At 33.9% G+C, this 25,284-nt stretch overlaps 2 protein-coding genes across 2 annotated transcripts in view; both read left to right on the top strand.

Annotated features, from left to right (window-relative positions):
- raw (NDT-like domain-containing protein raw) overlaps positions 1-25,284 on the top strand; it is a 245,932-nt gene that overhangs the window by 177 nt on the left and 220,471 nt on the right. Inside the window, exon 2 of the mRNA XM_074177291.1 lies at positions 10,656-10,808. Within this exon, the coding sequence (XP_074033392.1) occupies positions 10,765-10,808 (44 nt within the window). The 5' untranslated portion in view covers positions 10,656-10,764. The remainder of the gene's footprint in view (positions 1-10,655; positions 10,809-25,284) is intronic.
- Positions 13,613-15,248, top strand: LOC111512362 (uncharacterized). The gene has a single exon (XM_023168469.2). The coding sequence runs from the start codon at positions 14,242-14,244 to the stop codon at positions 15,217-15,219; it is 978 nt and encodes a 325-aa protein (XP_023024237.2). The 5' UTR covers positions 13,613-14,241; the 3' UTR covers positions 15,220-15,248.

Genomic DNA, 25,284 nt, shown 5'->3' with positions numbered 1-25,284 from the left:
CGTTTTGTCTCTACATTGATTTGACAATTTTCTGTGCAGATGAATTTGAATTTTCCCTCCTTAATTTCTCGAGATGGTAGAACACAGAATAGTAAGGTATTATCCTGTCGTAGTGATGTTTTCAAGAGTAACATTGGGAAAATTGTCAATTTTGACAAGCATTTTAACAAATAATGTATTAAATAACACTTGTGAGATTTTCTCTGATGGAACTATTCTGTAGTGAAATACGTGATACGGTTTTGTAAACTTTTCAGTGAGAGGCTCATAATTAAGTGTTACACTAATACGTTTTCATGGATTTTCATCAAATTCCAGAAATAATGTCTGATATCGAGTTTCCTCACTACTTCAATCTCAAAATTCCGTCGATTGAGATTTAATGAAAACTAGCAACTAAAAGAGAAATGAAAAATCATAGAACCTACAGAAATGATCCTTCTTGAATTGGAATCGTAGTAAAAAACGCAGCCATTGGAAAGTGCGTCGTGTTTGGGCTCTGAACGAATCTCGTCGGCGGCTAATGTCGATGTCGAAGCTCTGCAACCAACCGCCTTGGGGAGCCTCGTTTATCTTTGATATTCGAGGATTGATTTCTGTATCAATCCCATAGATGGCGCCTTCGTTTAGGGAGATGTTATCGCTTGCTTGGCCATTGAGTCAGCAATGATTTTATGTTTTAGCCTAGTACGACTGTTCAGCTTAGCATTAGTGGGTCAAAACAGCGCTGTCTAGTGTTGGACCACGAAAGCGTGGTGTTTGGGCTTTTGTTTCAAGTTCCTGAAAAGTAGTTCATAAAAATGAAGAAGGAATATTTTTTGGAAGAGATTTAAAAAAAAAAACTTTATGACTGTGGTAAATTGCCGAAGGAAGGGAGAAAATAGTTTTTTAAGATTACTGTAACCGTTTCAATTTGAGACATTTTTCTGCTACAGCCTTATTCAATTCAATTCAGTGGTAATGAGAATAAATAAAACTTTATTTTTGTTTTCCGCAGCAGTAAAAGGTTTTTAATAATAGTGTTGATATTAATCATTTCAGTAATGTATTCTATATATGACCTATCCCTATCATAAAGAATATTTCCAGAAGCTGTAGTTGAATGACATTAAGAATGACTCAAAATCAAACATTCAAAGTTACCGTCCTATAACTAATGAACGACTAATGAACAACTTTCACTGCAAGACAATAACTGGAAAATCGGAGCCCTCAAAGGACAATTCGTGTTGCTTCACACTTATTCGATATATCCTTTAATGTAAGTAACTATATCTGTTTTGTACAAATCAAATAATCCTTGGCATTTCACATGCCAAAACAAGTGGGCTTTGATGGAGTGTTTCGATGTTAAAGTTGATATGTATTAATTGTCATTGGAAACGAAGAAGTATTTCTTGTGATGATCATAAATAATGAATGGATCATTATAACATACACTGTCTGTCCAATAAATAAGGTGAAGTCTCATTTTCCTCAACATTTTTTTATTTATTCATCAATTTATAGTCTGCCGCCTTCAAAATAGTTCCCTTGTGTATTGCTTTTCAGCTTCCTGAAAGAACGTTTCCTGCAAGTGGCTGTCGATGGATATCTCTCGAATACTTTCACCATCAACGCTGGTGTTCTTCAGGGATCCATATTGACTCCAACCCTTTTACAGACTTACTGGAAAAAGCCAAGCATATCTTGGTTCAATTCAATTCAATTCAAATCCAGGCATCAGTGTTCTCTAAGAAGATAAATGTCTCTGAACCGGATATAATAATGTCAGGTCAGACAATTCCGCTTTCTGCTTCGATAAGTTTGTTGGGAGTTAAAATGGACACTAATATGTATTGGCACAGTCATGTCGCTGGAATTGCAAAGACTGCTTCTCGAAAGCTTGGAACACTGTTTCGAACCAGAAAACTGTACACACCTCAGCAACTTTTGATGCATTTATAAAGCTCAGATCAGACCTTCTTTGGAGTATTGTTCTAATATATGGAGCTCCGCCCCTGAAGCTGCTGGATTCCATCCAGAAAAGAGCCATACGTCTAATTGGAGACGAGAACATCACTTGCAACCTTGATAGTCTGGAACATCGAAGAAAGGTTGGAGATTTATCTCTATTCTATAGATACTTTCGCATGAAGTGTTCATGTGAATTGGCACATTTAATTCCACCAAGAGCGGTACATATCAGAAATACGCGACGGACTGTGGCTGCTCATCCTCATGAGGTTCAATTCAGTACACCTCGAACTTCACTGCTGAAGAACTCTTTCATTTGGAGAACGGCGTTTATGTGGAATAAACTTCCTCAGAACGTTTTTCCAAATAGATTTAATCTCCTGCGATTCAAATCCAATGTGAATCACTACTTTCGCACAGGCACCGCTTCAAGAGCGCCTTAAAGATTTTCCTCTAGTGCTTGTGTTTTATCCTTCAAAAAGAATATTCTTGTGCCAGCGTTTTAGGGCGTTTTGATTTAACAAATTTTCTCAAAAAATTATTGTGAAAATTTTAAAAGCGAACTTATAGTGATATTTTAACGGACAAAACAATTGGAAAACTATACCGGTTCAATTGGAAATGAACCAGAGTCAAACGTTTCAAATAGAACCCTATACAATTTTTAGACAATTTGATAAGGTAACCATTTCCATTAAAAATGGCGACGATGAAGCCATTTTCTGAAAATTCAATATGATGGCACTATAACATATTTTATGGAAATTAAAAAACAGGAAATTTTTCACCAGTTCACACACTTTTCATTTATTTTGATGGAATGTTGTTCTCAACTTAATTTATCTCAAAAATCTCAACTTATTTTTGTCAAACCTTTACATTGAAGAGTACTTCTTTTTGAAAAATGAGAATCCAATTTTTTTTTTGTGGAGGACTCAATATTTTATACTGTTTTTTTGGGTTTATAACCTTCCACAATCTGGAAAAATAAAAGATAAATCAATAGAGAATCTGCTGAAGTGTAATAAAGGGCAAACTGAAAAGTTCATCCCGAAAAGTTACTGTGTAATATAAACTACTGGAAAGTCCAATTAGTCAGTAACCTTGTTTCTGTGGAAAAAGTTATATAGGTGAAACCTCAAGGCCCCTAGATGTGAGAGAAAATGATCACCGTGAATATGTATAGAAAAAGGCAGGTGGCAGGGTCGGGGTTAACGGAACATATTCTAAAATCATTTGGTGATCACGCCATTGAATGGAATGAAACATAAATCATCACCAAAGAAACTCATGGAAAAATTAGAAAACTCAAAGAATCCGCATATATTCTTCGAGCAGGTAACAAGTGTATTTCGAATGGATCGAAATGGATCGTACCTGGTTGCGTCATTACTAAGAAGAGAGGTTAAACGGAAATATGAAGCTTAACTGAACTGAATTATCAAAAAACATCCAGTATGTGTGTTAATGTAGACTGTCGCGTATGACATCTGGACCTTCATTCCATTTTTTTGACTTGTGTCAAAATTAATTAGAAATATCATAGTTTAAGGCGAGATTTTCATAGTAAAAACTGGTTTTGAAAACGTTTTCCGAAAGCTAAGTATCATATTTGATTTGTTCAATTGTTTTTTTCAATTTGTAGGCAAAATTAATGAATACAAGACTAATTGGACTTCCCAGTAGTTTATATTACCCAGTATCTTTTTGCAGTGAACTTTTCAGTTTGCTCTTTACTACATTTTCATTGATTTATTTTTCAATTGTTCAGACTGTGGAAGGTTATAAACCGCAAAAAACAGTATAGAATAGAAAATTTAAACTTCCTATGTTTTTATATCATTTGTATTTGTAATTCACGTTACAACTTATTGATTTTTGGACAAACCAGAAACATAAGTACTTTTTCTTATTTTAACACCTCTTATTTTAACTCACTCAGGTTAATCTTCCTCTTGAAGATGATCACTTAGTGATCGAAACACGTGTCGAGGTATTAAAAAAACGGTTTCGTGTTGGAAAAAAGCTCCAGTAATATTCAGAAACATAAGGTATAATATTAGTTGTCAGATACATGTATTGTTCGGGTTGTGATGATTGTGTAATGTCTATATGTTCATAAAACATATAAACATTAGGAATCACACGTTAAAAGTTAAGACCTCGTTAGTCCTTAGCTCGCACAAGTTTCTCAACTTCTGAGAGTTGTCGTTCGTATGGGGGCGACAGCTGATTAACGGTAAAACAGATTTTAAACAGATTTTTTATATACAGGGCTATTCAAATTCGTTTCTGTACATGGGGATCCCGTAAACGATAAGAAATAGAGTGTCGGTTTAATTGTGGCAAAGTTGCGTATTTTAGAGACCTATTCAATGATGTAAAAAAATCGGATATAGCTTTTTTGGTTCTGGAGATATACAAGAAAAACCAAAAAATCTCAAATTATTTTTTTGCCTATATCTTCTTTATTCGTAGACATATTGAAAATCTGTCAACATTTTGCTATTGGCACCTGATGTGGGCTATCAGAATATGTCCATGAATCTTTTATATAGGGTATCATCTGACTTGGGCCACTCCCATCTTTGAATTTTTAAATACGGACCTGTATTTTTGTTGTAGTTTTTGGATCGTAAACGTTCACTTCATACTGAGAAATTGAATTTCATTTTATATTTCGGGATGTTTCGGTGATATTTGATTATAATTGGGTGAATTATTCCCGTTTAAATTACGGCCCTGAAAATTGGTTGACAATAGCAACTTTCACGTCTCCCTATGTACCATAGAGTTAAAGGAGAGTTTTTTTTTCATTTTTAGGTACCTATTCATATTTCCATTCCTCTGAGCGTTTTCTACAATGAACTTCGAATAAGAAGACCTCTTATGATTATCTGTACAACATTGTATATACAACAAAAAAATATTATATGTGTTTTGATAAGCAGAAAAGGAATTATAATTATAATGAAAATTGAAATGAAGTAATTTATATACACAAAAAAATTAATGGCGCAATAAATGTTCGAATTGGAGTCCTTCCATTTCGAGACAAATACTGGGCGAATATAATGGCCTGCAAGATCACCAGATATTACTATTTTGAACTATTTTCTATGGGGGATATTGAAAAATAGGATTTACGGTGGCAGAGAGATAGAAAATGTGGAAGACTCAAGATTGAGGATTTTGAATGATTTCGCAACAATGCAGCAACTAAGTGTGTTAAGGGCAATAAATAATTTGAAAAACCGAGTTCAAAAATGTCTCGAAATAGAAGGACTCCAATTCCAACATTTATTACGCCATTAATTTTTTTGTGTAAATACATTACTTCATTTCAATTTTCATTACAAGTATAGTGTTCGTTTTAGATGTTATTATTTCTATAATTTTTTTTCTGCTTATTAAAACACATATAATATATTTTTGATGAAGATATGTTTCAGATAATTATAAAAGGTTCTCCTATTCGAAGTTCATTGTAGAAAACGCTCAGAGCAATAAAAAAAATATGAATAGGTATCTAAAAATGAAAAAAAACTCTTGAAAAATTCTACGGTAAATAGGGAGACGTGAAAGTTTTTATTGTGTTTTCATTCAACTCAGTCAACCAATTTCCAGGTCCGTAATTCAAAAGGGAATAATTCACAAAATTATAATCAAATATTACCCAAACATCCCGAAATATAAAATTTTATTTAATTTCTCAGTATGAAGTGAACTTCGGTGATACAAAAAATACAACAAAAAATACAGGTCCGTATTTAAAAATTCAAAGATAGAGGAGGCCCAAGTCAGATGACACCCTGTATAAAAAATTCATGGACATATTCTTATAGCCCACATCTAGTACTAGTAACGAAATGTGGACAGATTTTCAATATGTCTGATACAGGCAAAAAAATAATTTGGGATTTTTTGGTATTTCCTGTATATCTCCAGAACCAAAAGAGGTATATTCGATTTTTTCACATCATTGAACAGGTCTCTAAAATACGCAATTTTGTCGCGATTCAACCGTTATTCTATCTTTTATTGTTTACGAGATCCCCATGTACAGAAACGAATTTGAATAGCCCTGTATAATAGGTACTGTACTCTACAGTTTCGTTGCGGGCTCTTTTTACAAACTGTTCCGGATACTCATTTTCCTGCAGTTTTAATAATAGTTCCTCTTTTAGATTACGAACTGAATTGCAAACTATCTTACAAAGATCAGACTATACTTCATCAACACTAGAATGATCATTAGATTTATAAAGGATATATAAGTATGAGTTTTCTTTCTCGTATCAAGGTTATTTATCGATTTTTTGATTGTCATATCGAGAGTTGAAAATTTTAACGTTGGTTCATGAAAGAGTCAATGTCAATTGGATTATGTCCCCATCGTCTGATGTCTCGATGTATGTTTCTTTACAATGATCTATAAAAATGTTACTCAGAATTCGTGACGAAAATGAACCTATTGTCATACCTAAGTTGAAGAAAATCCTTAGCAAACTAAGAAAAAGTGTTATCTAAACTCAATATCAGAAGCTCTCAAGCTTCTGATAGCTCTCAAGCTTTCAAGTTCAATTCTGTTCTATTTGTCAGATTATTATCATTTTCCAATTTTATTTTTACATTTTACAATATGAGAAGTATATTTTATGTTAATGTTTCAATTTCCAGATAATGGTTTCAGAAGAAGATATTTCGCAAGTTTTTGACACGGAGATCGTTTACAAAAATGCCTTTCAAAGAATACTCCATAGATATTTTTGTAATGCATGTATATATTACTCTATTTTAAGATTTTAGTCGAAGTTACATAACTGAATAGATATTTTTCAAAACCTTGGTAAAATTACTGTTTTGTTTCGAGAAGTCACAACTCTACAACTGTCCCAATAACCCAAAGTCTCCTTTCGAAATATGCAAATATATGTAACATATTACGTGTGTGTTCGTAGGCTGATTATTAAAATTCGCAAACCCTTATAAAGTTTATGTATCAGGCACACTTTCTCGGCGTTGGATGGCAAAATTTTGTGGAGGCGAAATATTCACATATTGCTCGATCGATCTACGTAGCGAAATTGTTTCGCACCGCGTAGGTTGTGCGTTTTTTCTTTCATGTGTTTCGAAACTAATGGCTTGTTTCAATTACTCACCCATGAATATGAAACAAACTGATCGGTTGTGAGATACACAGTTGTCAAAAAAAACTTTGTTATCCATCTGATCACCTTCTGAAAGTGAGATAATAATAATATTGTGTCTTTATTCTGTCAATCTAGGATACATATAATTTTTTTTACGTTTGGAACATTGATGATCCTAGGGCTGACGAAGTTCAAATCAATAATTCTTACTTACTGATTTGTTCTACCACTTAACCTCACACAAGCTTTACATTATGGAATATGCCTATAACACATAATTTGAAAAAAACAACAATAATAGGGACTCTTAACAACTTAAGGATCTGAAATGTATTATTTGGTTTATTGCTTCCACAAAACATTCTTATAGTAGTACTTAAAACTAATCACATTCATTTTTTTAATATCGTTTGGAATACCGTTGTACACGTAGCCAATTTGGTAACTGAAGGACCGTTTAAAGAATTCATGATGGTGAATTGGTGTGTTAAAATACCTTTAAATCGAATATTGATTGTATGAACATCGGTTCGAAATGAAATTTTTTCATATAAGTAAATCGGAATCTTCGTTATGATTATTCTGTGAAATAAGCACGCTGCATGCAAACGCATACGCATTGCCATATTTAACGAACCCGTTTCAACTAATTTATTGGAAATACTTTCTCGCCTTCCAACCCCATGAATGAGACGTAAACATGAATTCTGAATCTTTTGGATTTCTTGCTTATATTTTTTCGTTAAGCAGGGACCGTATACTGAATCAGCAAAATTCACATCACATTATGTGATAGTTTAGTTTTGTTTAAGAGTTCCATAAGCCTTTTGAATACGTTTTTTCACGTGTGTTTCGAATCTCAAATTACTTTCGAGAGTCCCAGACTCTTCGCTTGATCTACAATGGACAGGTCCTTGTCACGTATTTTTATTTTGTCTTCAATCTTCTCCCTGACATTTTTTGGCCCAAATATCAAAACATTTGACTTTTTTGGGTTGTTAACTAGACAACGATCAGTTGCAGTTTCAACAAAATTATTGATGTCTTTATTAACTTATGTTCGTATGTTATTAACGTCTTCAGGTTTGAAAGAGATATAGATCTGTGTGTTGTCTGCGTATAAATGAGAAGAACAATGTCCAAGGGAGTTAACGAGCTGGCTGGTATGAATAGAAAAGAGTAGTGGACCTAGGATTGAACTTCGTGGCACTCCCGACTTCAATTCTAGAAAATTCGACTTATTGGCTGCTACTGTCATACTCTGATATCTTCCCTTCAAATAATTATTGAAGAATTCAATACTATCTGCAGATATTCCTATATGATGCAAAATTGACATTAGTACGTCATAGTTTAGTGTCAAATGCCCTACTAAAATCAAGAGGTATCATGGCCGTACATAAACCTTTATCTGAAGCTGAGAGAATATTATCGACTATATGTAGCAAGGCGGTAGTGCAACTATGTCCTCTTTTATATCCAGATTGTGTATGCGGTAAAATTGATTTTTCATTCAGGTAATTCGTCAGCTGATGATTAACAATTTTTTCTAACATTTCTGACATCGTGGATAAAATGCTTATTGCACGAAGGTCCTTCAGTTCTTGAGGATTAGTAGTTTTTGGTAGTCGTAATATTAGAGCCTTCTTCCAATTTGAAGGAAAAACATTATTGGTGAGACAGTAATTGATGATATGGTAAAAGGAAGAATTACTGGACAACATAGAAGAATCATTTTGATATTCAAACCATCATATCCAATTGCATTGGTTTTTATTCGACCAAAGACTGGTCAACTGGGGATAGTTTAAAGTTGGAGTCATAAAGTACATTACTATTATATTGGAATATAATATCAACTGATGGAGAGATATTAGGTTAGGTGTTAACAAAAAAATTAATGATTTCATCTAAATTTTGCAAATGAGGTGGAATATCAACTTTAGCCGTCACGGGTAGAACTTTATTATTTTTCAATATGTTCCAGCATTGTTTATTTTTAGATACACTGAGCTTCGAGATGAAAAAATCCTTTTTTTTCCTCAAAATAGCTTTAGAGGTGGAGTTTCGCAGTTCCTTATAAAAAATCCAGTGCTGGTTATTCCTCGTAATTTTGAATTTGCTAAAGTGCCTTATCCCAAACTTTCATCATTTGTGAAATAGTGCTTGTTAACCAAGGTGCAGGAGGCTTTGTAATTCTACGTGTTTCAATAGGGGCATGCATATCAAAAAGCTTCTCCATACTTTCCACAAGTATATGTAGTTTATCGTCAATATCTTCTTTCTCATAGATGGAAAATAATGGAATTCTATCAAGATCAAAATCAAAATTCACCAAATTCATTTTGTTCAAAGCGCGACCCGTAACCATCCTAGATTCTCTGTGTTGCTTCTTTAGACGATATTCACAAAATACTAACTGATGGTGATCGGATGAGTAGGAAACGTTCTTAAGCAGCGGAGTAATAAATCATTGAGTCGGTTGAAAAATGAAAAAATGTAGTATTTACTTCAAACATTCAATGTTGTTGTATGATTTATGTTAAAAATCTGTTAAAACTGTTTTTCCTTTAATCGGCTGTCGCTCTAACGGGGTCTTACGTTTTAACGTTAGACAGTAGCCGGTTGGTTCGACGTTGGTGCTCTGTTCACTCACTCAAATCGACCGTCGTGTTGGTCGTTGGTTCAAGTCCTAGGCTGAACGATCGATTTTCACTTGCTATCGTCCAACCCGTGTTAGGAATCACACGTTAAAAGGTAAGGCCTCGTTAGTCCTTAGCTCCCACAAGTTTCGACTTCTGAGGGTTGACGTTCGTAGGCGTGCGACAGCTGGTTAACGGAAAAACAGATTTTAACGTGTTATCCTCAACACGGATTGGACGATAGGAAGTGAAAATCGATCGTCCGGTCTTGCGGTTCGAACTACCGGTTCGCACAGTGGAGGATTGCGTGAGTAATGCAAACCACCAACGTCAACTAACCAGGCTACCGCCCTTCCGGTATTGATATTACAAATCTCAAAAGACTTTTTATAGTTATATGTATATTCATAATTGATAGGTTTTTGGAAACCCAAAATTGTTTCGATTACAATTTTCAATACTTTCTATGAAAAGCTCATTTTAATGTATCGCGTACCTGAACAACTTACGTGAATAAATCAGGCATATCTAGATATTATCAAATTTCGCTAGAACAGACGATGACGTGATGATTTGACCCGATCGAATACTGCTTTGATAAGGTACTTCATTACCTGAAGAACATGAATTAACATTTGAGCCCTTGCTTCTCAATCAGTATTGTTATAAGTAGGTAAATTATACTTGATGCGTGATTAAAAATGGCTACTTCAGTTTTCTCGATTTTTAACGTTTTTTCTTTCTCCATAGAACATAGGAAAACATTCAAACTTAAAAAATCAAGAACTATTTTTCACAAATGAAATTGCCTCTGAAAATGGACTCTTTTTAGTATACTTGTATTCTTTGAACTGAACATTTTGGTACTTTTTATTCTAATAATCTGTACATTCGTTTGTTTCAGCCTCAAGATGTTATTATTGCACGACACATTATGGATACTTGATGTCGTTCAAAAATCATCATTTTGCCAGCTCCTGATCGGGATTGCCTTATGAAAACTACAACTTCAAATGTGTGAACCCCCTCCAGGAGTCGTCGTTGGCCCGTATACAAGGTAAGTTTTTTTTTCAAAAAAGTTTTGATTATTGATTGTTTCATCCAGGGTATATTTCAAAACTCTCTCACAATAACCTTTGCATGATGAAGGCGAACTTGAAGTGCTTGACAACTGTATGCCAGTAATTATTCATATTTATCTAAGGTTATTGAAATTTTACTGAAAGACTGGGTTTAAGGATAATTTGAGAAACTGGAACAATTGCACTCAGCCTACTAAGGCTTTCATTGGAAAAATCTACTACAAACAAAAGTTTCCCTCGGGATCTTGAAAAACATGTAACTACATATGACCTTTCCAAAACATTTAACTGTATTGAGCCAAAGTCATTTTTTGTGGAGGAACCAGACTTTTAATTGATTTTTCTGGGAGTGTTCTGAAAGATGGAATACATCACCTTTATATTGAATTCATGTGTCACGACCTCGTGTTTTTCTTCCCTTGGCCAAGTGTAACTCTCCGACACATTATTCTGATTTTAGGCCCATTAGTATCTTACCTTTCTTGTATAAAACGTTTGAACTGATTCTCAAAGATCTGATGATGGAATTTGTAAGTTTTTACAATATCATAACTACCGTTCAGTCTGGGTTTCGTTCTGCTCTCCTCTCCATACCTGATGACATTTTCAAAGTAACCGATAAAAATAATATTACATGTCTAGTTTTATTAGACTCCAATAAAGCTTTTGATACATTAGACCGCAGTCTTTTATGTAGTGAACTAAATTACTTTGCTTTAGATAAATGTACTGTAGATCTTATTAGAAGCTTTTTGGAACACCAAACTCAGTGTATCCGCCTTGATCAATCCAAATCAGCAGTTCTGAATTTCAAATTTGGGGTTCCACAAGGTTTCGTTCTTGGACCTATTTTATTCAACATCTATATTTCAAATTTCTATAAAAATTCAAAATTTTACACTATCCATCACTAAGCTGATGATTATACTCAAATGTACCTATATTTTCCGGAAAACAACCTGGAAGCACAAGAAGTCATAAATGAAGGTCTAAATTCGCTGTACCACATCTCATGCGCACATGAGTTGAAATTGAATGCAAAAAAATCAGCATGTGTGTTATTTGGACCCAAATCTAAAATGAGACTGACTTCTAACCTCATCAACCCCTCACTTCTTAAACTAAAAACTTGGGTTTGTGGGTTGACTCCGATTGGAGATTTTCCAAACATATCAGTGATCTTTGTAAATCATCTTAACATTCTGATACAAATTTTTCCCAATGGAGATATTCTTACAACACAACTCAAACTTTGCGAAACTTTAATTTTTTCTGAATTATCATATTGATCACATCAATAATAGGTTTGATGACTCCGTATGGTGAAGGCTTGAACAACTACGCACTCTACAGGCTTGTTAGCTTTTCACAGACTAGCAACTATTATTCTCGAAATGGCTTTATCTTGGTCATTCCCAAACACAGCTTGGCACTTTTTAATAGTAGTTTTTCCTATAATTCCTCTGAACTGTATAATAAATTGCTCAGTGATTTCAGACTCTACACTCTACACGATAATGACAGTTAAAAAACGCTTGAAACTTCTTCTTAAATCCTAGTAATTGGTGCTCTGTATGTCGATTTTTGCCAAGCTCTTTTTATACTGATTTTAATTAAACTTGTTTTATTGTGTTGGTTGATTTATCTTTTTTTCTATACTTGTTTTTATATAATTGTTTTTTCAAGTGTATATTTTTGTAAGGTTGATTTGACAAACAGCTTTCGTTGATAATCCGCCTGTTCATCCGAATTAATTTTGTCACTTGTGTCCACACTTTTTTTTTTAGATAAATAAAGTCGATATTTTATTATTATCATTAAATCGTTCCATAACAGGTCAATAAATATGTGGAATTAAAAAATGAAGGCGAGTGTATAGAGAATTGAAACAACTTCCATACGAAATGGCCCCTCTTTCTATTTGAAAAGAAAAAGTTGATAGCGTCCTTTCTGCGGCCAGTGATGTCACACTATTGGCTTCTTTCAAACATTTTGAGGACCATTTGCGTCCCCACTGTATAATATTGTTCAGTCATAGTCACTATTTTTGCCCTGTTCAGCTACTGTCTATTCTACTCGTAGAATGAATATCAATTTATTTTCAAAAAAAGGTAATAATTATGAAATTATGAAACAACAAAAATCAATTGGTGCTCCGGGGCGACTTCGATTCTAGTGGCGCATTTGCTTTTTCAGCTATAGGAAAACCCGGAAAAACCTGCAGCACCACATCATCTGAAGATCTTGATCTGCCAAGGTCCTCTCTTTCATAGAATAAAATGTAGGGTGTCTCCAGAGGCTACAATGAATTCAAAATATTGCCAAAATATTTAGTAACACGACTATCGTTAAACTTAAATCAGTCCGTTTTGTCTTTGACCAATGTATAATAATGACCAGGTTCAACGCCAGAACCACAGTGAATATGCAGTAACAGCATGAAGATTATAATAGTGGTCTGTTAGATTGAAATGTTCATCTATTTCGAACCTTCGTAAGAGTTTGGTACTTCCGTCAGAGGTTGAGTCATGTTTGAAGATCATTAGTGTTATTATTAAATTGACTTGATGCATCAGCTATACTTGTTGTCTTATTATAGTCAGTAAGTTTGGCGTATATTTGGCAGTACAGTTGATCATCAAGCGTTAAAAGTTCTATTTTCAGATGATTCATCAATAAGCATGGACTGTTTATTAGTCATAGGAAACGCTAGTTGAAGTTCTAAAAGTCACATACGTTTTTGATACCTTTTGAACATGTACTACAAAGTAAACTAGTGAGGATTTTTTCCAGCAAAAGATCTACAAACACAAGACGGAATTATTGAAACCAGAGCGATCAGGAGTATTGATTCTGCTATTTTGCTGCTCATGGAGAGTACTCAACAAGAACCCAAAGAACAATTCTCTTGTTGTCCTAACGAGTATCTAGTGGACTTCAAACACTTCAAATCGGTTGGTGGGAAAAATGATACATTCTCACGAAACTCCATCTGCATCAATAGGTGTTTGGAAGTAGGAACCATTCTCGTTCTCGTTCATCATTGAAACCTCGTTCTTGAAATTCTTCTTCATGAACAAAACTTTTAAAATACTATTTATGTAGCAAGTATTTCCTAAAGTATCCAATGACATATTTTTGTGCGGATCTGGTTATTATTTTCTCAAATATTAAAAATGACACCTAAACATATTTACTACATTGCAAGTCAGTATCACTAATTAAAACCTGAATGGAATTTTGCGCAACGTTGCTTCGAATTCTAAAAATACTCCAACAATCATGGAGGATGTGACAAGAACATTTCGATAGACGGAGGTTATCAAGTCGTTCATTGAACTTGATACTCACAAATCTGTCAACAAAGAACAACGAAAATTTCAGCAGTTGATATTTTACGGTGCCAATATGTTGAAATTCACTGTTTTTTTGATATTATTATCAAGAGTTTCGTGTCAAAATTGTTCCCTTGGCCGTATATCAGCCGAAGTACTGGTTAACGTGGATAGTGAAGTGGAGAAAGTGGATTTCAGTGGAAAAGTCGAGCTGCCCGAAGATAATTTTCAGCTTTTTATAAACCAACAGAATCTACCGAGGCTGTGCGAGAACTCTATACACATCATCAATGAACTGTCTATACTCCAGGTTCGAAATTCAAATTTGCTCACTATCGATCCAGGAGCTTTCAACATAGCTCCTGCTTTGGCCTTGTTGAAAATAAGCTACAACCCCTTGACAGTCTTGAGAGCAGGGGTGTTCAATAAGGTTAGGACGAAAGAAATTGACGTTTCCCACAATTTTATTTCGGTGATTGAAAAGGAAACTTTCGATAACAACTCATGGTTGGAGGTGGTGTCTCTGAGCCATAATGCTATCAAACATCTGGATCCGGACTGGTTCCAAAACAGCCCGAATGTATATAAGATAAGCATCATTTACAACGAGCTGACTAAAGTACCTGACGAAGCATTTCGAAACATGGCAAAGGATAGAGGTTTGAAGCTGAGGCTTTCCGCAAATATGATTTCAGAGGTAGCAGAAAAAGCATTCGAAGGCATTGAAACGGTACAAAATCTGTGGATGAATGGAAACAAACTGAGAAGTCTCCCAACCGCTCTTTTCAACAATATAAGTATCATAAACCTTGAACTGAACACTAACAATCTCCTGTGTTTTCCTGAAAATATGTATGGATGCGGTTTGAAAAAGTTACAGTTTTTGGATAACCAACAGTTCAGGTGCGATTGTTTGAATGAAGTGAAAGATTTTGTCATTGAAAACAGTGTGGATATTGTCTATCCTTCTATAATTTGTGAAAACAAAACTAGACAGGTTAATGTTGTGTTCAATTTCAACAAAACTTACGAAATTCCTATATTCTCGTAATTAGGTTACAAGTGTTATACAGTGAAGGTTTTTTTTGTCAATAAAATATTTTACTTGTTTCTGAAATATTTGTTTCACAACCGAATGGATCATTTAAAATATTCTCTTATTATGTATTTTCATTCACAATTTAACTATTCGATTTGGCGAATTAATTGGTCAAATTTCATGAATTAAATGTAGCGTGGATTGTTGATTAATTATTTTCTGTTTCAACTTCAATTAGTTAAATACTAGACTTCTGGAATGATTTCATTCTGTAGATTTATTTCGTGTGATAATTTATATTCTCCAAAATTTTGAGAGATGATTTCATTTTAGGTGAGCTGATGATGCTTAAATGGAAATAGTTTTTCATCATAATTCGGTGGCAATTGATAAGAATAGCGTGAAAGAAAACATTAAGCCTTATGATTCGTTGGTTATTTTTCAGAATTCAACGCCTGTGAGCACTGCAAAGAAAAACTCATTGATTCACATCATGGGTTTGATACTAGTAAATGGAAATCAGCTAATTTACTAATCTCTTCTTTGAAAAAAAAACACACAAAATCCCGAGTCCGAATCAATGGAATAATTGGAATAAGCTATTGCTGGTTAGATTAGATTGGTATTGTTCAAAAATAAAAAAGTAGAAGTTTTAAAAAGTGGGCATTCATCTGGGTGTGCTAATCGATAAGATTATTTCTTGAATTCTTCTCAGCTGAATGTATCGATGTAAGAACAAAATATATAAATTTTGTTAATGACACATTAATTATATTTTCATGGCTGTCAGTTTTATCGATTTCATTTTTGTCGCTAATTGGAAGAAGCAATTTATCGATTTTATAGATAAACTTCCGTTTTTTAACAAAAACTTTGTATTGCTAAAGTTTCAGTTTGAACAAATTTATATTCATCTGAGAAAATTTATAGGTCTAAGGGTATTCCTGAATATTGTTAACTGAATTATTTTCAGCTGAATCCATCGATATAAGAACAAAATATCAATAGTCAAATTGAATCAATTTCGTCGCCTGAATAACGAGACATTTCTAAAAGAACATTTATTTTTGTCTCTGTTCCTTATTTCCAATAATTGTTTTAGTAGTTATGGTTTTTGAATCATTTGTTATAAAGGTGTCGAATCTGGCTAGCGGGCTGGCCATTCTGTAGGACCTCGACGGCCAATCCAACGACCGGAAAAAAGTAGTATACAAATATTCTCTGGAATAATGTTGTGGTGCTCCATCTTGTTGGAATACAATATCCATATCGAATTCATTAGGGTTCGCTTCGACGACATCAGTGATGAGAGGGTCAACCGTAGTTTCCAGCATATTCAAAAACAGTTTCCGTGTTGAATTTTGATTAATAAATAGAGGTCCTACAATATGGTTTCCCAATATTCCTGTTCAAACGTAATTTTTTTTGGATATTGGGTATGTCTTTCCCGGAAAACGTGAGGGTTGGTGTCACTCCAATAACGGAAATTTTGTCTGTGAACTAAATGAGAATATTCTAGCCGAACAATGGTGCTCATTGTCGTACTGACATTTTTTGTCTTTTTTATAAACAAAAAATAACTTAACAAACCTTATCGGGTTGTTGGAATTGCCATATGGCAGATAAAAACGAACATTTCTAAAAATATTAATGTCGATAATGTCGATATTAATGTGTTTGTCTTCAGGAAATTATTAAATGTTCCGCCATTTTGTAGTAGGTGAAGATTTGACTCCATATTGTAGGGTTGTGAAGTATAGGTATTCGTCCGGAGCTTCGAAATTATGTATCACAAGACCACCCTTTCCATTGAATTTTTTTCCCAGATGGCGCCCAATCGCCATTTTGAAAGTTTCATCTGTCAATTTCACTTTAAAATAAAGTATTCATGCATTAATATCATTATCCCAAACTTCAATTTTTTAAGTTGACCCGTTCAAAGAATAAAAGGAGAGGGGGCATTAAAAATGCACTGTATATTATACAGATCAATTACTACACATAAATATCTTGTCTCGTTATTGTATTGGTTGTTATGATAAGCGTCATTCTTCAATTTTCGTCTTAGATCATCAACTTATTTGATAATAAACTTTTTTTATACCTGCCCGCTATACCACAAATTTCTATAGGTTCTTATTTTTAATGACCTTTGAAAAAGTCATATTTTTTCATTCAGTTCAACATTCCATTTGGATTGAATCACATCATTTTCTTTGTACCACTTCATTCCTGAGGCAGAAAAAAGTTCGACCATCGTCGTTCAGATGTTCCAGTGTAATTTGAAGAATTGGTTTTCCACATTATGACATATTTCCATGACTCACTGGAATACACTTTTTATTCGCAGCAGGAACAAGGAACGCCATGTATTTTGTATTGATGATAAACATGTCTCATGACACTAACTCCCTCCTAATTATCAGTACTTCATTTCTTGTGAAATCGTTGGATTCATGTCTATATTTAACTGTATGATTTCAGTCGAATCTATTCTGGATAACCCCCCTTATTCGTCATGATCTACCTGTTACTTTTCAGGCGACAACAGATAATTTTTGAGGTTAATTACTTATTTAGAATAGATATTACGTGAAACACGGATTGTTCGACCTATTATTTTTCACATGTCATGATTATTTTATAGAAACGGTGTCACTGAAAATATTAAAAGTGAGTCATAGGTATACACAATTATTTCATTTCATTCCAAACTAGGAATTTCATAAATATTTGTTAGTTATTCAACGAAAGTCATTTTTTGTGGAGAAAAAAATCAGTTTTTTATTGTTAGTTCCAGAATCTGAAAAAATATAAAAATTATAATGGAGAACTTTATACAAGTGTAGAAGGGCAAACTTTTTAGTTTACCCCGATAAGTTACTGCGTAAAAATCAAAGTATTTTTCACAAAGAAAAATCTTCTATTTATCAGTATTTTGTCGTATTTAACAATTTTGCCTATCAAAAAAATTATTGAGAAATAATACTTATCTTTTACGTTTCGGAGGCCAAAATCTGCCTCCGTCTTCAGAAATGGATAAAAATTCGAATATATACGCAGTTATTCCTTTTTTGAGAGCTTATTTCTTTACTTCTTCGACAGATGTCAAAGAAGTTTTGAAATATGAAATTATGTCAATGTTGTTGATTGACAACTGAAATATTCGATGTAATACAAGGTAATCTCCGATATCAGTTTGTTGCCATTTCGCCACTATCCAAAGTTTTCTTCAAGATGGGTAGCCAAGTACGGTCTATTTCTAAGGAGCTATTCGAGACATGAGAATATACGCTGATTATTTTAGCTTACGTCTCTTAGAATGAGGCTCATTGGTAATCTTTCTTGTCCTATTCCATTCCACCCGATGTTCACCGTCTGATTTTAAAATGTGGTCTGATAATTTCGATCCTGTCAATTGTCTATTTTTTATATAATCTCGATGTTCATTCTCACGCACTTTCAATGGTCTTGAGGTTTCACCAATGTAACTTTTACCACAAGAACAAGGTATTTTATAAATACAATTTTTTGTTTTTTCTTCAGTGTCGTTGGGTTTTGTATGTGTGAGTATAGATCTCAGTGTATTCAACAACATCCAACTCAACAATTACCGACTCAACATCCAACGACACCTTACATTCCAAGACTATCTGAAAAAATAAGACGAATTGGAAATAGATATGATGTTAGAACTACTTTCAAAACAAAAAATACACTGAGATCTATACTCACACATACAAAACCCAACAACACTGAAGAAAAAACAAAAAATTGTATTTATAAAATACCTTGTTCTTGTGGTAAAAGTTATATTGGTGAAACCTCAAGACCATTGAAAGTGCGTGAGAATGAACATCGAGATTATATAAAAAATAGACAATTGACAGGATCAAAATTATCAGAACACATTTTAAAATCAGACGGTGAACATCGGGTGGAATGGAATAGGACAAGAAAGATTACCAATGAGCCTCATTTTAAGAGACGTAAGCTAAAAGAATCAGCGTATATTCTCATGTCTGGAGAGAACTGTATCTCGAATAGCTCCTTAGAAATAGACCGTACTTGGCTACCCATCTTGAAGAAAACTTTGGATAGTGGCGAAATGGCAACTAACTGATATTGAGAGTACCTTGTATTACATCGAATATTTCAGTTGTCAATCAACAACATTGACATAATTCCATATTTCAAAACTTCTTTGACATCTGTCGAAGAAGTAAAGAAATAAGCTCTCAAAAAAGGAATAACTGCGTATATATTCGAATTTTTATCCATTTCTGAAGACGGAGGCAGATTTTGGCCTCCGAAACGTAAAAGATAAGTATTATTTCTTAATAATTTTTTTGATAGGCAAAATTGTTAAATACGACAAGTTACTGATAAATAGAAGATTTTTCTTTGTGAAAAATACTTTGATTTTTACGCAGTAACTTATCGGGGTAAACTAAAAAGTTTGCCCTTCTACACTTGTATAAAGTTCTCCATTATAATTTTTATATTTTTTCAGATTGTGGAAGGTAACAATTACCCAGAAAAAAGGTCGATAAAAAACTGATTTGTTAGTTGTTATCGTGAATTTCAAATTTTTCATGAAATATCGACCACTGATTTTATTTCATCAATTAAATTAACAATTTTTAATGATTTTTGTAAATTATACATGTTGTAAACTCAGTACCTATTAATTACGACATTGAAGTCAAAATTTCGAGATTAAAGTCTGATTTTCGAGATTGAAGTTGAATTTTCGAAATCACAAGATTTTAAAGTCAAAATTTCGAGATCAAACTTAGATTTTCGAGATTAAAGTTGAATTCTCGAAATTGAAGCCGAATTTTTGAGAAAAAAGCCAAAATTGCGAGATTCAAAGTCGTAATTTCCATGAAATAAATAATAAAAATATGTGGCCCTTCTGCGCTTTCGTACAACAACAACTTCCACTTGTAATCTTGTCTATGGAAAATATGCCCAGCAATACTGAAAAAAAAAATCATTAATATAAACTACTGGAAAGTTCAAATAGTCAGTAACTAGTTGTATTCATAAATTTTGCCTACAAATTGGAAAAATTCATTTCCACAGAACTATTCGAAATACACTTGTTACCTGCTAAAAGAATATATGCGGATTCGTTGAGTTTTCTAATTTTTCCATGAGTTTCTTTGGTTTTTGTTCCATTCCTTTCTACGGCGTGATTATTATTATTATTTTCCGTTAACCCCGATCCTGCCATCTGCCTTCTCCTTATATATAGACGGTGTTCAGTTTTTCTCACATCTAGGGGTCTTGAGGTTTCACCTATATAACTTTTGCCACAGGAACATGGGCACTCATAGTGATGGAATATTTCTTGGTGGACCCAGATATAGATTACTTAACAATCCTAGTCCACTCTAATATCTAAACTAGCTTTGACTAAAGTAGAGAGAATCTTTGCTCAAGTAAGAAAGTGTGCTGTACACGTAGTGGTTTCATTATGATTTTGGGTGATGAATATTAATATTTCCCCTTTTTGATGTCAGCTACGTTTAGATTTTAGATTGATGAAAATCTTATCTTCCACAATAGACACAATATGTATTCAGTTCATGAGAAGCCAGTACCCAATAAGTAGAAGGTCTTAATGAAACCAAAGACCAACCACGTTATTTATTAAAACTTGAAAATTAATTTTGTTTTATTTAATATATTTCTCGGGTCCAATAAGGGCGATTAATGAAATTCGTCCTACAAAAAAAAGTTCTGCTGCATTTCACAAAATAATTTTACCGATGAAATATTTTGCAAACATAAACTCAAAATACTATTTCAAAATTTCAAACATTTTTGTCGGGCGCAGTATATTAAATAACGAAGTGATTTTTTTATATTTCTATATAATTTGTGACCCTATGTTTTTTCAATGTTTTGGAATAGTGCGCCTAACCTTCCAGGCATCTTAGTCTAACCCAAAAACTATGAAATCCGATTTATTTAGTGATTTCAATATTTTGTTGGTCATTATAACCGTCGTATTAAACTTATATTGAAAGAAACACTTTCAGCAGCAAAAATAATTGAGAATGAATCGTGATATATAGATATGGAAAATACCAAACTCAATGCCCGTATCACAACACATCATGAAATCTCAAATTACGGTTCATTATCAGATACATGTCGAAAGAACAACAAAAAGTTTAATAACTATTATCCATAACAAAGTAGTTACGAAGCAGTAAAACGCACTAAAATTCTAATTAGATTTTTCCGTTGTCCGCAAAGTAATAACACAAATAGTGACTTGCAGCTTGATATTTCTATTATCTATTCTAATACCGCTGTAATACAGTAATAGATTTTACTTCTTGGAAATAATTTAGGATTGAATCATATAATATGAATAAGAAAACACTGCTGATAATTATTACCTGGGGACGTTATGATTCATTTTATTTGCTAGAGGCCTCCGAGTTTTTCTGGAATTCGTCTAAACGAGTTGTCGAGACTACTTATAATAACAACATCTTGCATATATTTATTTCAAAAAATAAACATGAAATATTCACTAAGAGATTCTTCATTACAAATCTTTGATTTGTAACTTGACTCATAATATAATAATGGAAAACAACAAGCCTAGTTTCAAATTAAGTAAATACTGTAAAACCAATATTTGAAATTAATATAAGTGCGTAAAAATTGAAACGAAAGCGTGATAACACCGAAATGTATTCGTTCTAAGGGAATTTTTGACGGTTCAAAACCCTCTGAAGTGTTCTAGATCTAGTAGAGTACAAGATGTGCTATAGAGTGCTATAGATGTACCAACTAAGAAATCAATTAATGCGTCAAAACCTTCAAAAATTTCGGGAGGAGGCCGTGGTAAGGTCAGAACTTTCGAAAAGGCTGCGGATGCTGGTCTTTATACTAGACTGAGTAGATGAAGAGGACAGTTTGGACATAGTTTGGCAGGCAGAGTCCTGTTTGGGGTGAATATAACTGGCTCCTCTTCAGTAGAAAAGAGGGAAACAAAAGGCAAATCTTGGCCTGTTCTATAGACAATTTATATTTCAGGGCTTTGGATGGGAAAACATTGAAAGCTGGGTATTGTCACCTTAAAGATCCTGAAGAGTCTTAGCAGTGTAACTCACAAGGGCCTATATAGCAGGTGAATCACGGTCTATAATTGACTATGACGCCAATGACACCAACAAATGATGTAAGCATCTACTGCAAAACCAGTTTTATATGCATGTTACGTAGAAATAGATATAACATGTATAGGTAATTATTTTGGAATTGAACTGTATCCAATGAGGTGTTGTAATTTTTGACACCCAACTTTCGAGATCGGGAATTATCTCCATCATTTCACATGTAAACCCCCGGAAGTATAAACCGAGAAGTTTATAATAGGTTAGACCTGGTAATCAGTTCAGATGATACAATTTCTGTAAATCTGGAATTGGGAGTAACCCAAGATGGGACGGTCTCCCAAAAAGGGACACTTATATTTTTGCATAATTTTAACATTGTGGTGACATCTAGTGGTGGCGCGCGAAAGTTTATCATATAACCATACTTCTGTATGGTTCTGTATGTCAGTTCCACGGCCGGTTATTTGTTTTCGGGGTTTTATGAAAATATTAGCAGTCTGCAAAACACTGAATAACGTTCTAACGGTAAGTTTCTATAAAATTCTATAAAGACAGGTCAAAAGAATAACTAATAGAGACATTACAGTAGCCGGAATTTTAAAGGCTACTATTTTCTAGAATTGTAGGTTAAGTTTTTAAAAATAATGTGCTAGTTTCTTAAGATGGGACGTTGATAAGTTTCCTAAGACCATGTCCTATCTTGAGACACCATACCTAAATCTGTTAATTTTATTTTTACTGTCTATTTCAGATGCCAAAAAGAGATAAGTATTATAAAAGAAAAAGCAATCGTGGACGCTGGTCGATTCAAGACATGTCAGAAGCTGTCTAAAAAGTTCGAAATGGAGAATTGAGTATTCGACAAGCCGCAGAACGGTACAACGTGCCTAAAAGTACTTTGCAAAGGAGAGTTACAAACAAAAATAAGGTTGTGATAGACAATGAAAAATACCTAGAATGATTCAGAATAATTTTTTCTTATGAACAGGAAAATGAGATTGTGGATTATATTTTCGAAATGGAAAAGCGATTTTTCGGGATCACTTATAAGGAACTTCGTCAACTGGCGTTTGAATTTGCTTGTGCCAATAACATTCCCAACAAGTTTAATAGGGATACTAAAATGGCATCTAAAAAGTGGATTTACGGATTTTTACATAGGCACCAAAATATTGCACTTAGGAAACCAGAAGCAACGTCATATGCCAGAGCCATCGGTTTTAATGAGAACGCAGTACAAAGTTTTTTTAATAATCTCGACAATATTTATACGAAGTATAAAGTGACTCCAGATCGAATATGGAACGTCGATGAAACGGGCGTAACGACCGTTCAAAAATTGCCAAAAATTCTTGCTCAGAAAGGCAAAACACAGGTAGGTGGACTGACAAGCGCCGAAAGGGGGGTAAATGTTACCATTGTTGCTTCCATGAGTGCCACTGGAAATTTTTTGGCTCCCGCTTTCATTTTTCCAAGAAAAAGAATAAAACCTGAGCTGATGGACAATGCACCCAATGGAAGTCCTGCTTTCCCACAAAACAAAGGCTGGATGGATCGAGAGGTATTTTTACAATACATGAAATATTTCGTTGAGCAAACCAGACCCTCTGAAGAAACACCAATTGTTATAATCTTGGACGGTCATTGCTCACATACGAAGAGTTTACAAGTTATAAACTTTTGGCCGTGATAATGGTGTAATCTTGTTATGCCTTCCGCCCCACTGCACACATAAAATGCAGCCATTAGATGTTGCCTATTTTAAATCGTTCATGTCTTACTATGACAGCTATCTTACAACGTGGTTGAAAAATCACCCAGGTTGCACGTTTGGTTTGTATCAAATAGCAGGAGCCGTTGGAGATGCTTTTTCAAAAGCATCAATTGTACATACTGCTGTTAATGGATATCGCAGGACTGGAATATGGCCGTTCAATGATAAAGTATTCCAAGATTGGGAATTTGCTGTTTCAAAGACAACGGAACTGCGAGAAGAGTCTGAAAACCTGAACTAGAGAGAAAACATAAATCCAGCAGCAGAGGTGTATGATAATCATATCCCTTTGACTTTAAGGGCTGTAGCTAATTTGACATCATCGGGAAATGATAGAAATAGCGACGATGAAGAAGACCTTCCTCTTTCAATCTTGGCAACTAATAGACAAGAAGCGGAAAACATTGACAGCACTACCTAACCTAAAGTAAGAACAGTTGATATCAGTCCCTTGCCAATTGCAAAAGACAAACAAAAAAAGACTTCCTCTAGAAAATCAATAAAGTCTACGATTCTCACAGAATCACCGTATAAAAATTAATTGGACGCGTTACTAAACGCAAAATCGAAAAAATGTGTCAAATCTGTAAAGAGAGCAATCAGTGTCGAAAATAAAAATACCAAAACAGAGAACAAGCCTAGTTCCTGCAAAAAGACAACCAACACCATAATAGAAAAAGCAACCACGGATGACACAAGTTGTATTATTTACGGAGAAAAATATGCGACCAGCGAACAGGACTGGTACGAATGTCACTATTGTTCGGAATGGGCACACGAATCCTGTGGAATAATGGATGACCTTTATTTCAATTGTGCAAATTGCGAAACCAAAGTGTCTCGTCTTGGAAAACTGCTTGACCCATCTTAAGAGCCTTGCCTCGGGACGGGACATTTGCACTTTTTTTTTAAATGATCACAAAAATGTTTATTTTTATTTTGTTACTAATTTAGACTCAGGAACTGTTTTTGATTCTAATATATATCTGTTTCGTGGCACTAGAGTTGCTTTATTTAATTTAGTTTTGGAAATATCATTTTTTTTAAAAAAGCGTCCCATCTTGGGTTACTCCCCCCTACCAATTACAGGAACTTATCTCTTCGTATAACGAATATTGTCCGTAGTTACCCAAAAATTATATGAGGGACCAATATAAA

Source organism: Leptinotarsa decemlineata, unplaced genomic scaffold (assembly GCF_025532065.1).
Source record: "Leptinotarsa decemlineata unplaced genomic scaffold, Ldec_3_MD MMD2_tig00002974_RagTag_RagTag, whole genome shotgun sequence".
NCBI classification, from domain to species: Eukaryota; Metazoa; Arthropoda; class Insecta; order Coleoptera; family Chrysomelidae; genus Leptinotarsa; species Leptinotarsa decemlineata.
This window is presented reverse-complemented; position numbering and strand designations above follow the sequence as displayed.

Bases quoted from the DNA above. Each gene is read 5' to 3' on its own strand.
- LOC111512362 (XM_023168469.2), top strand. From the start codon at position 14,242: ATGTTGAAATTCACTGTTTTTTTGATATTATTATCAAGAGTTTCGTGT.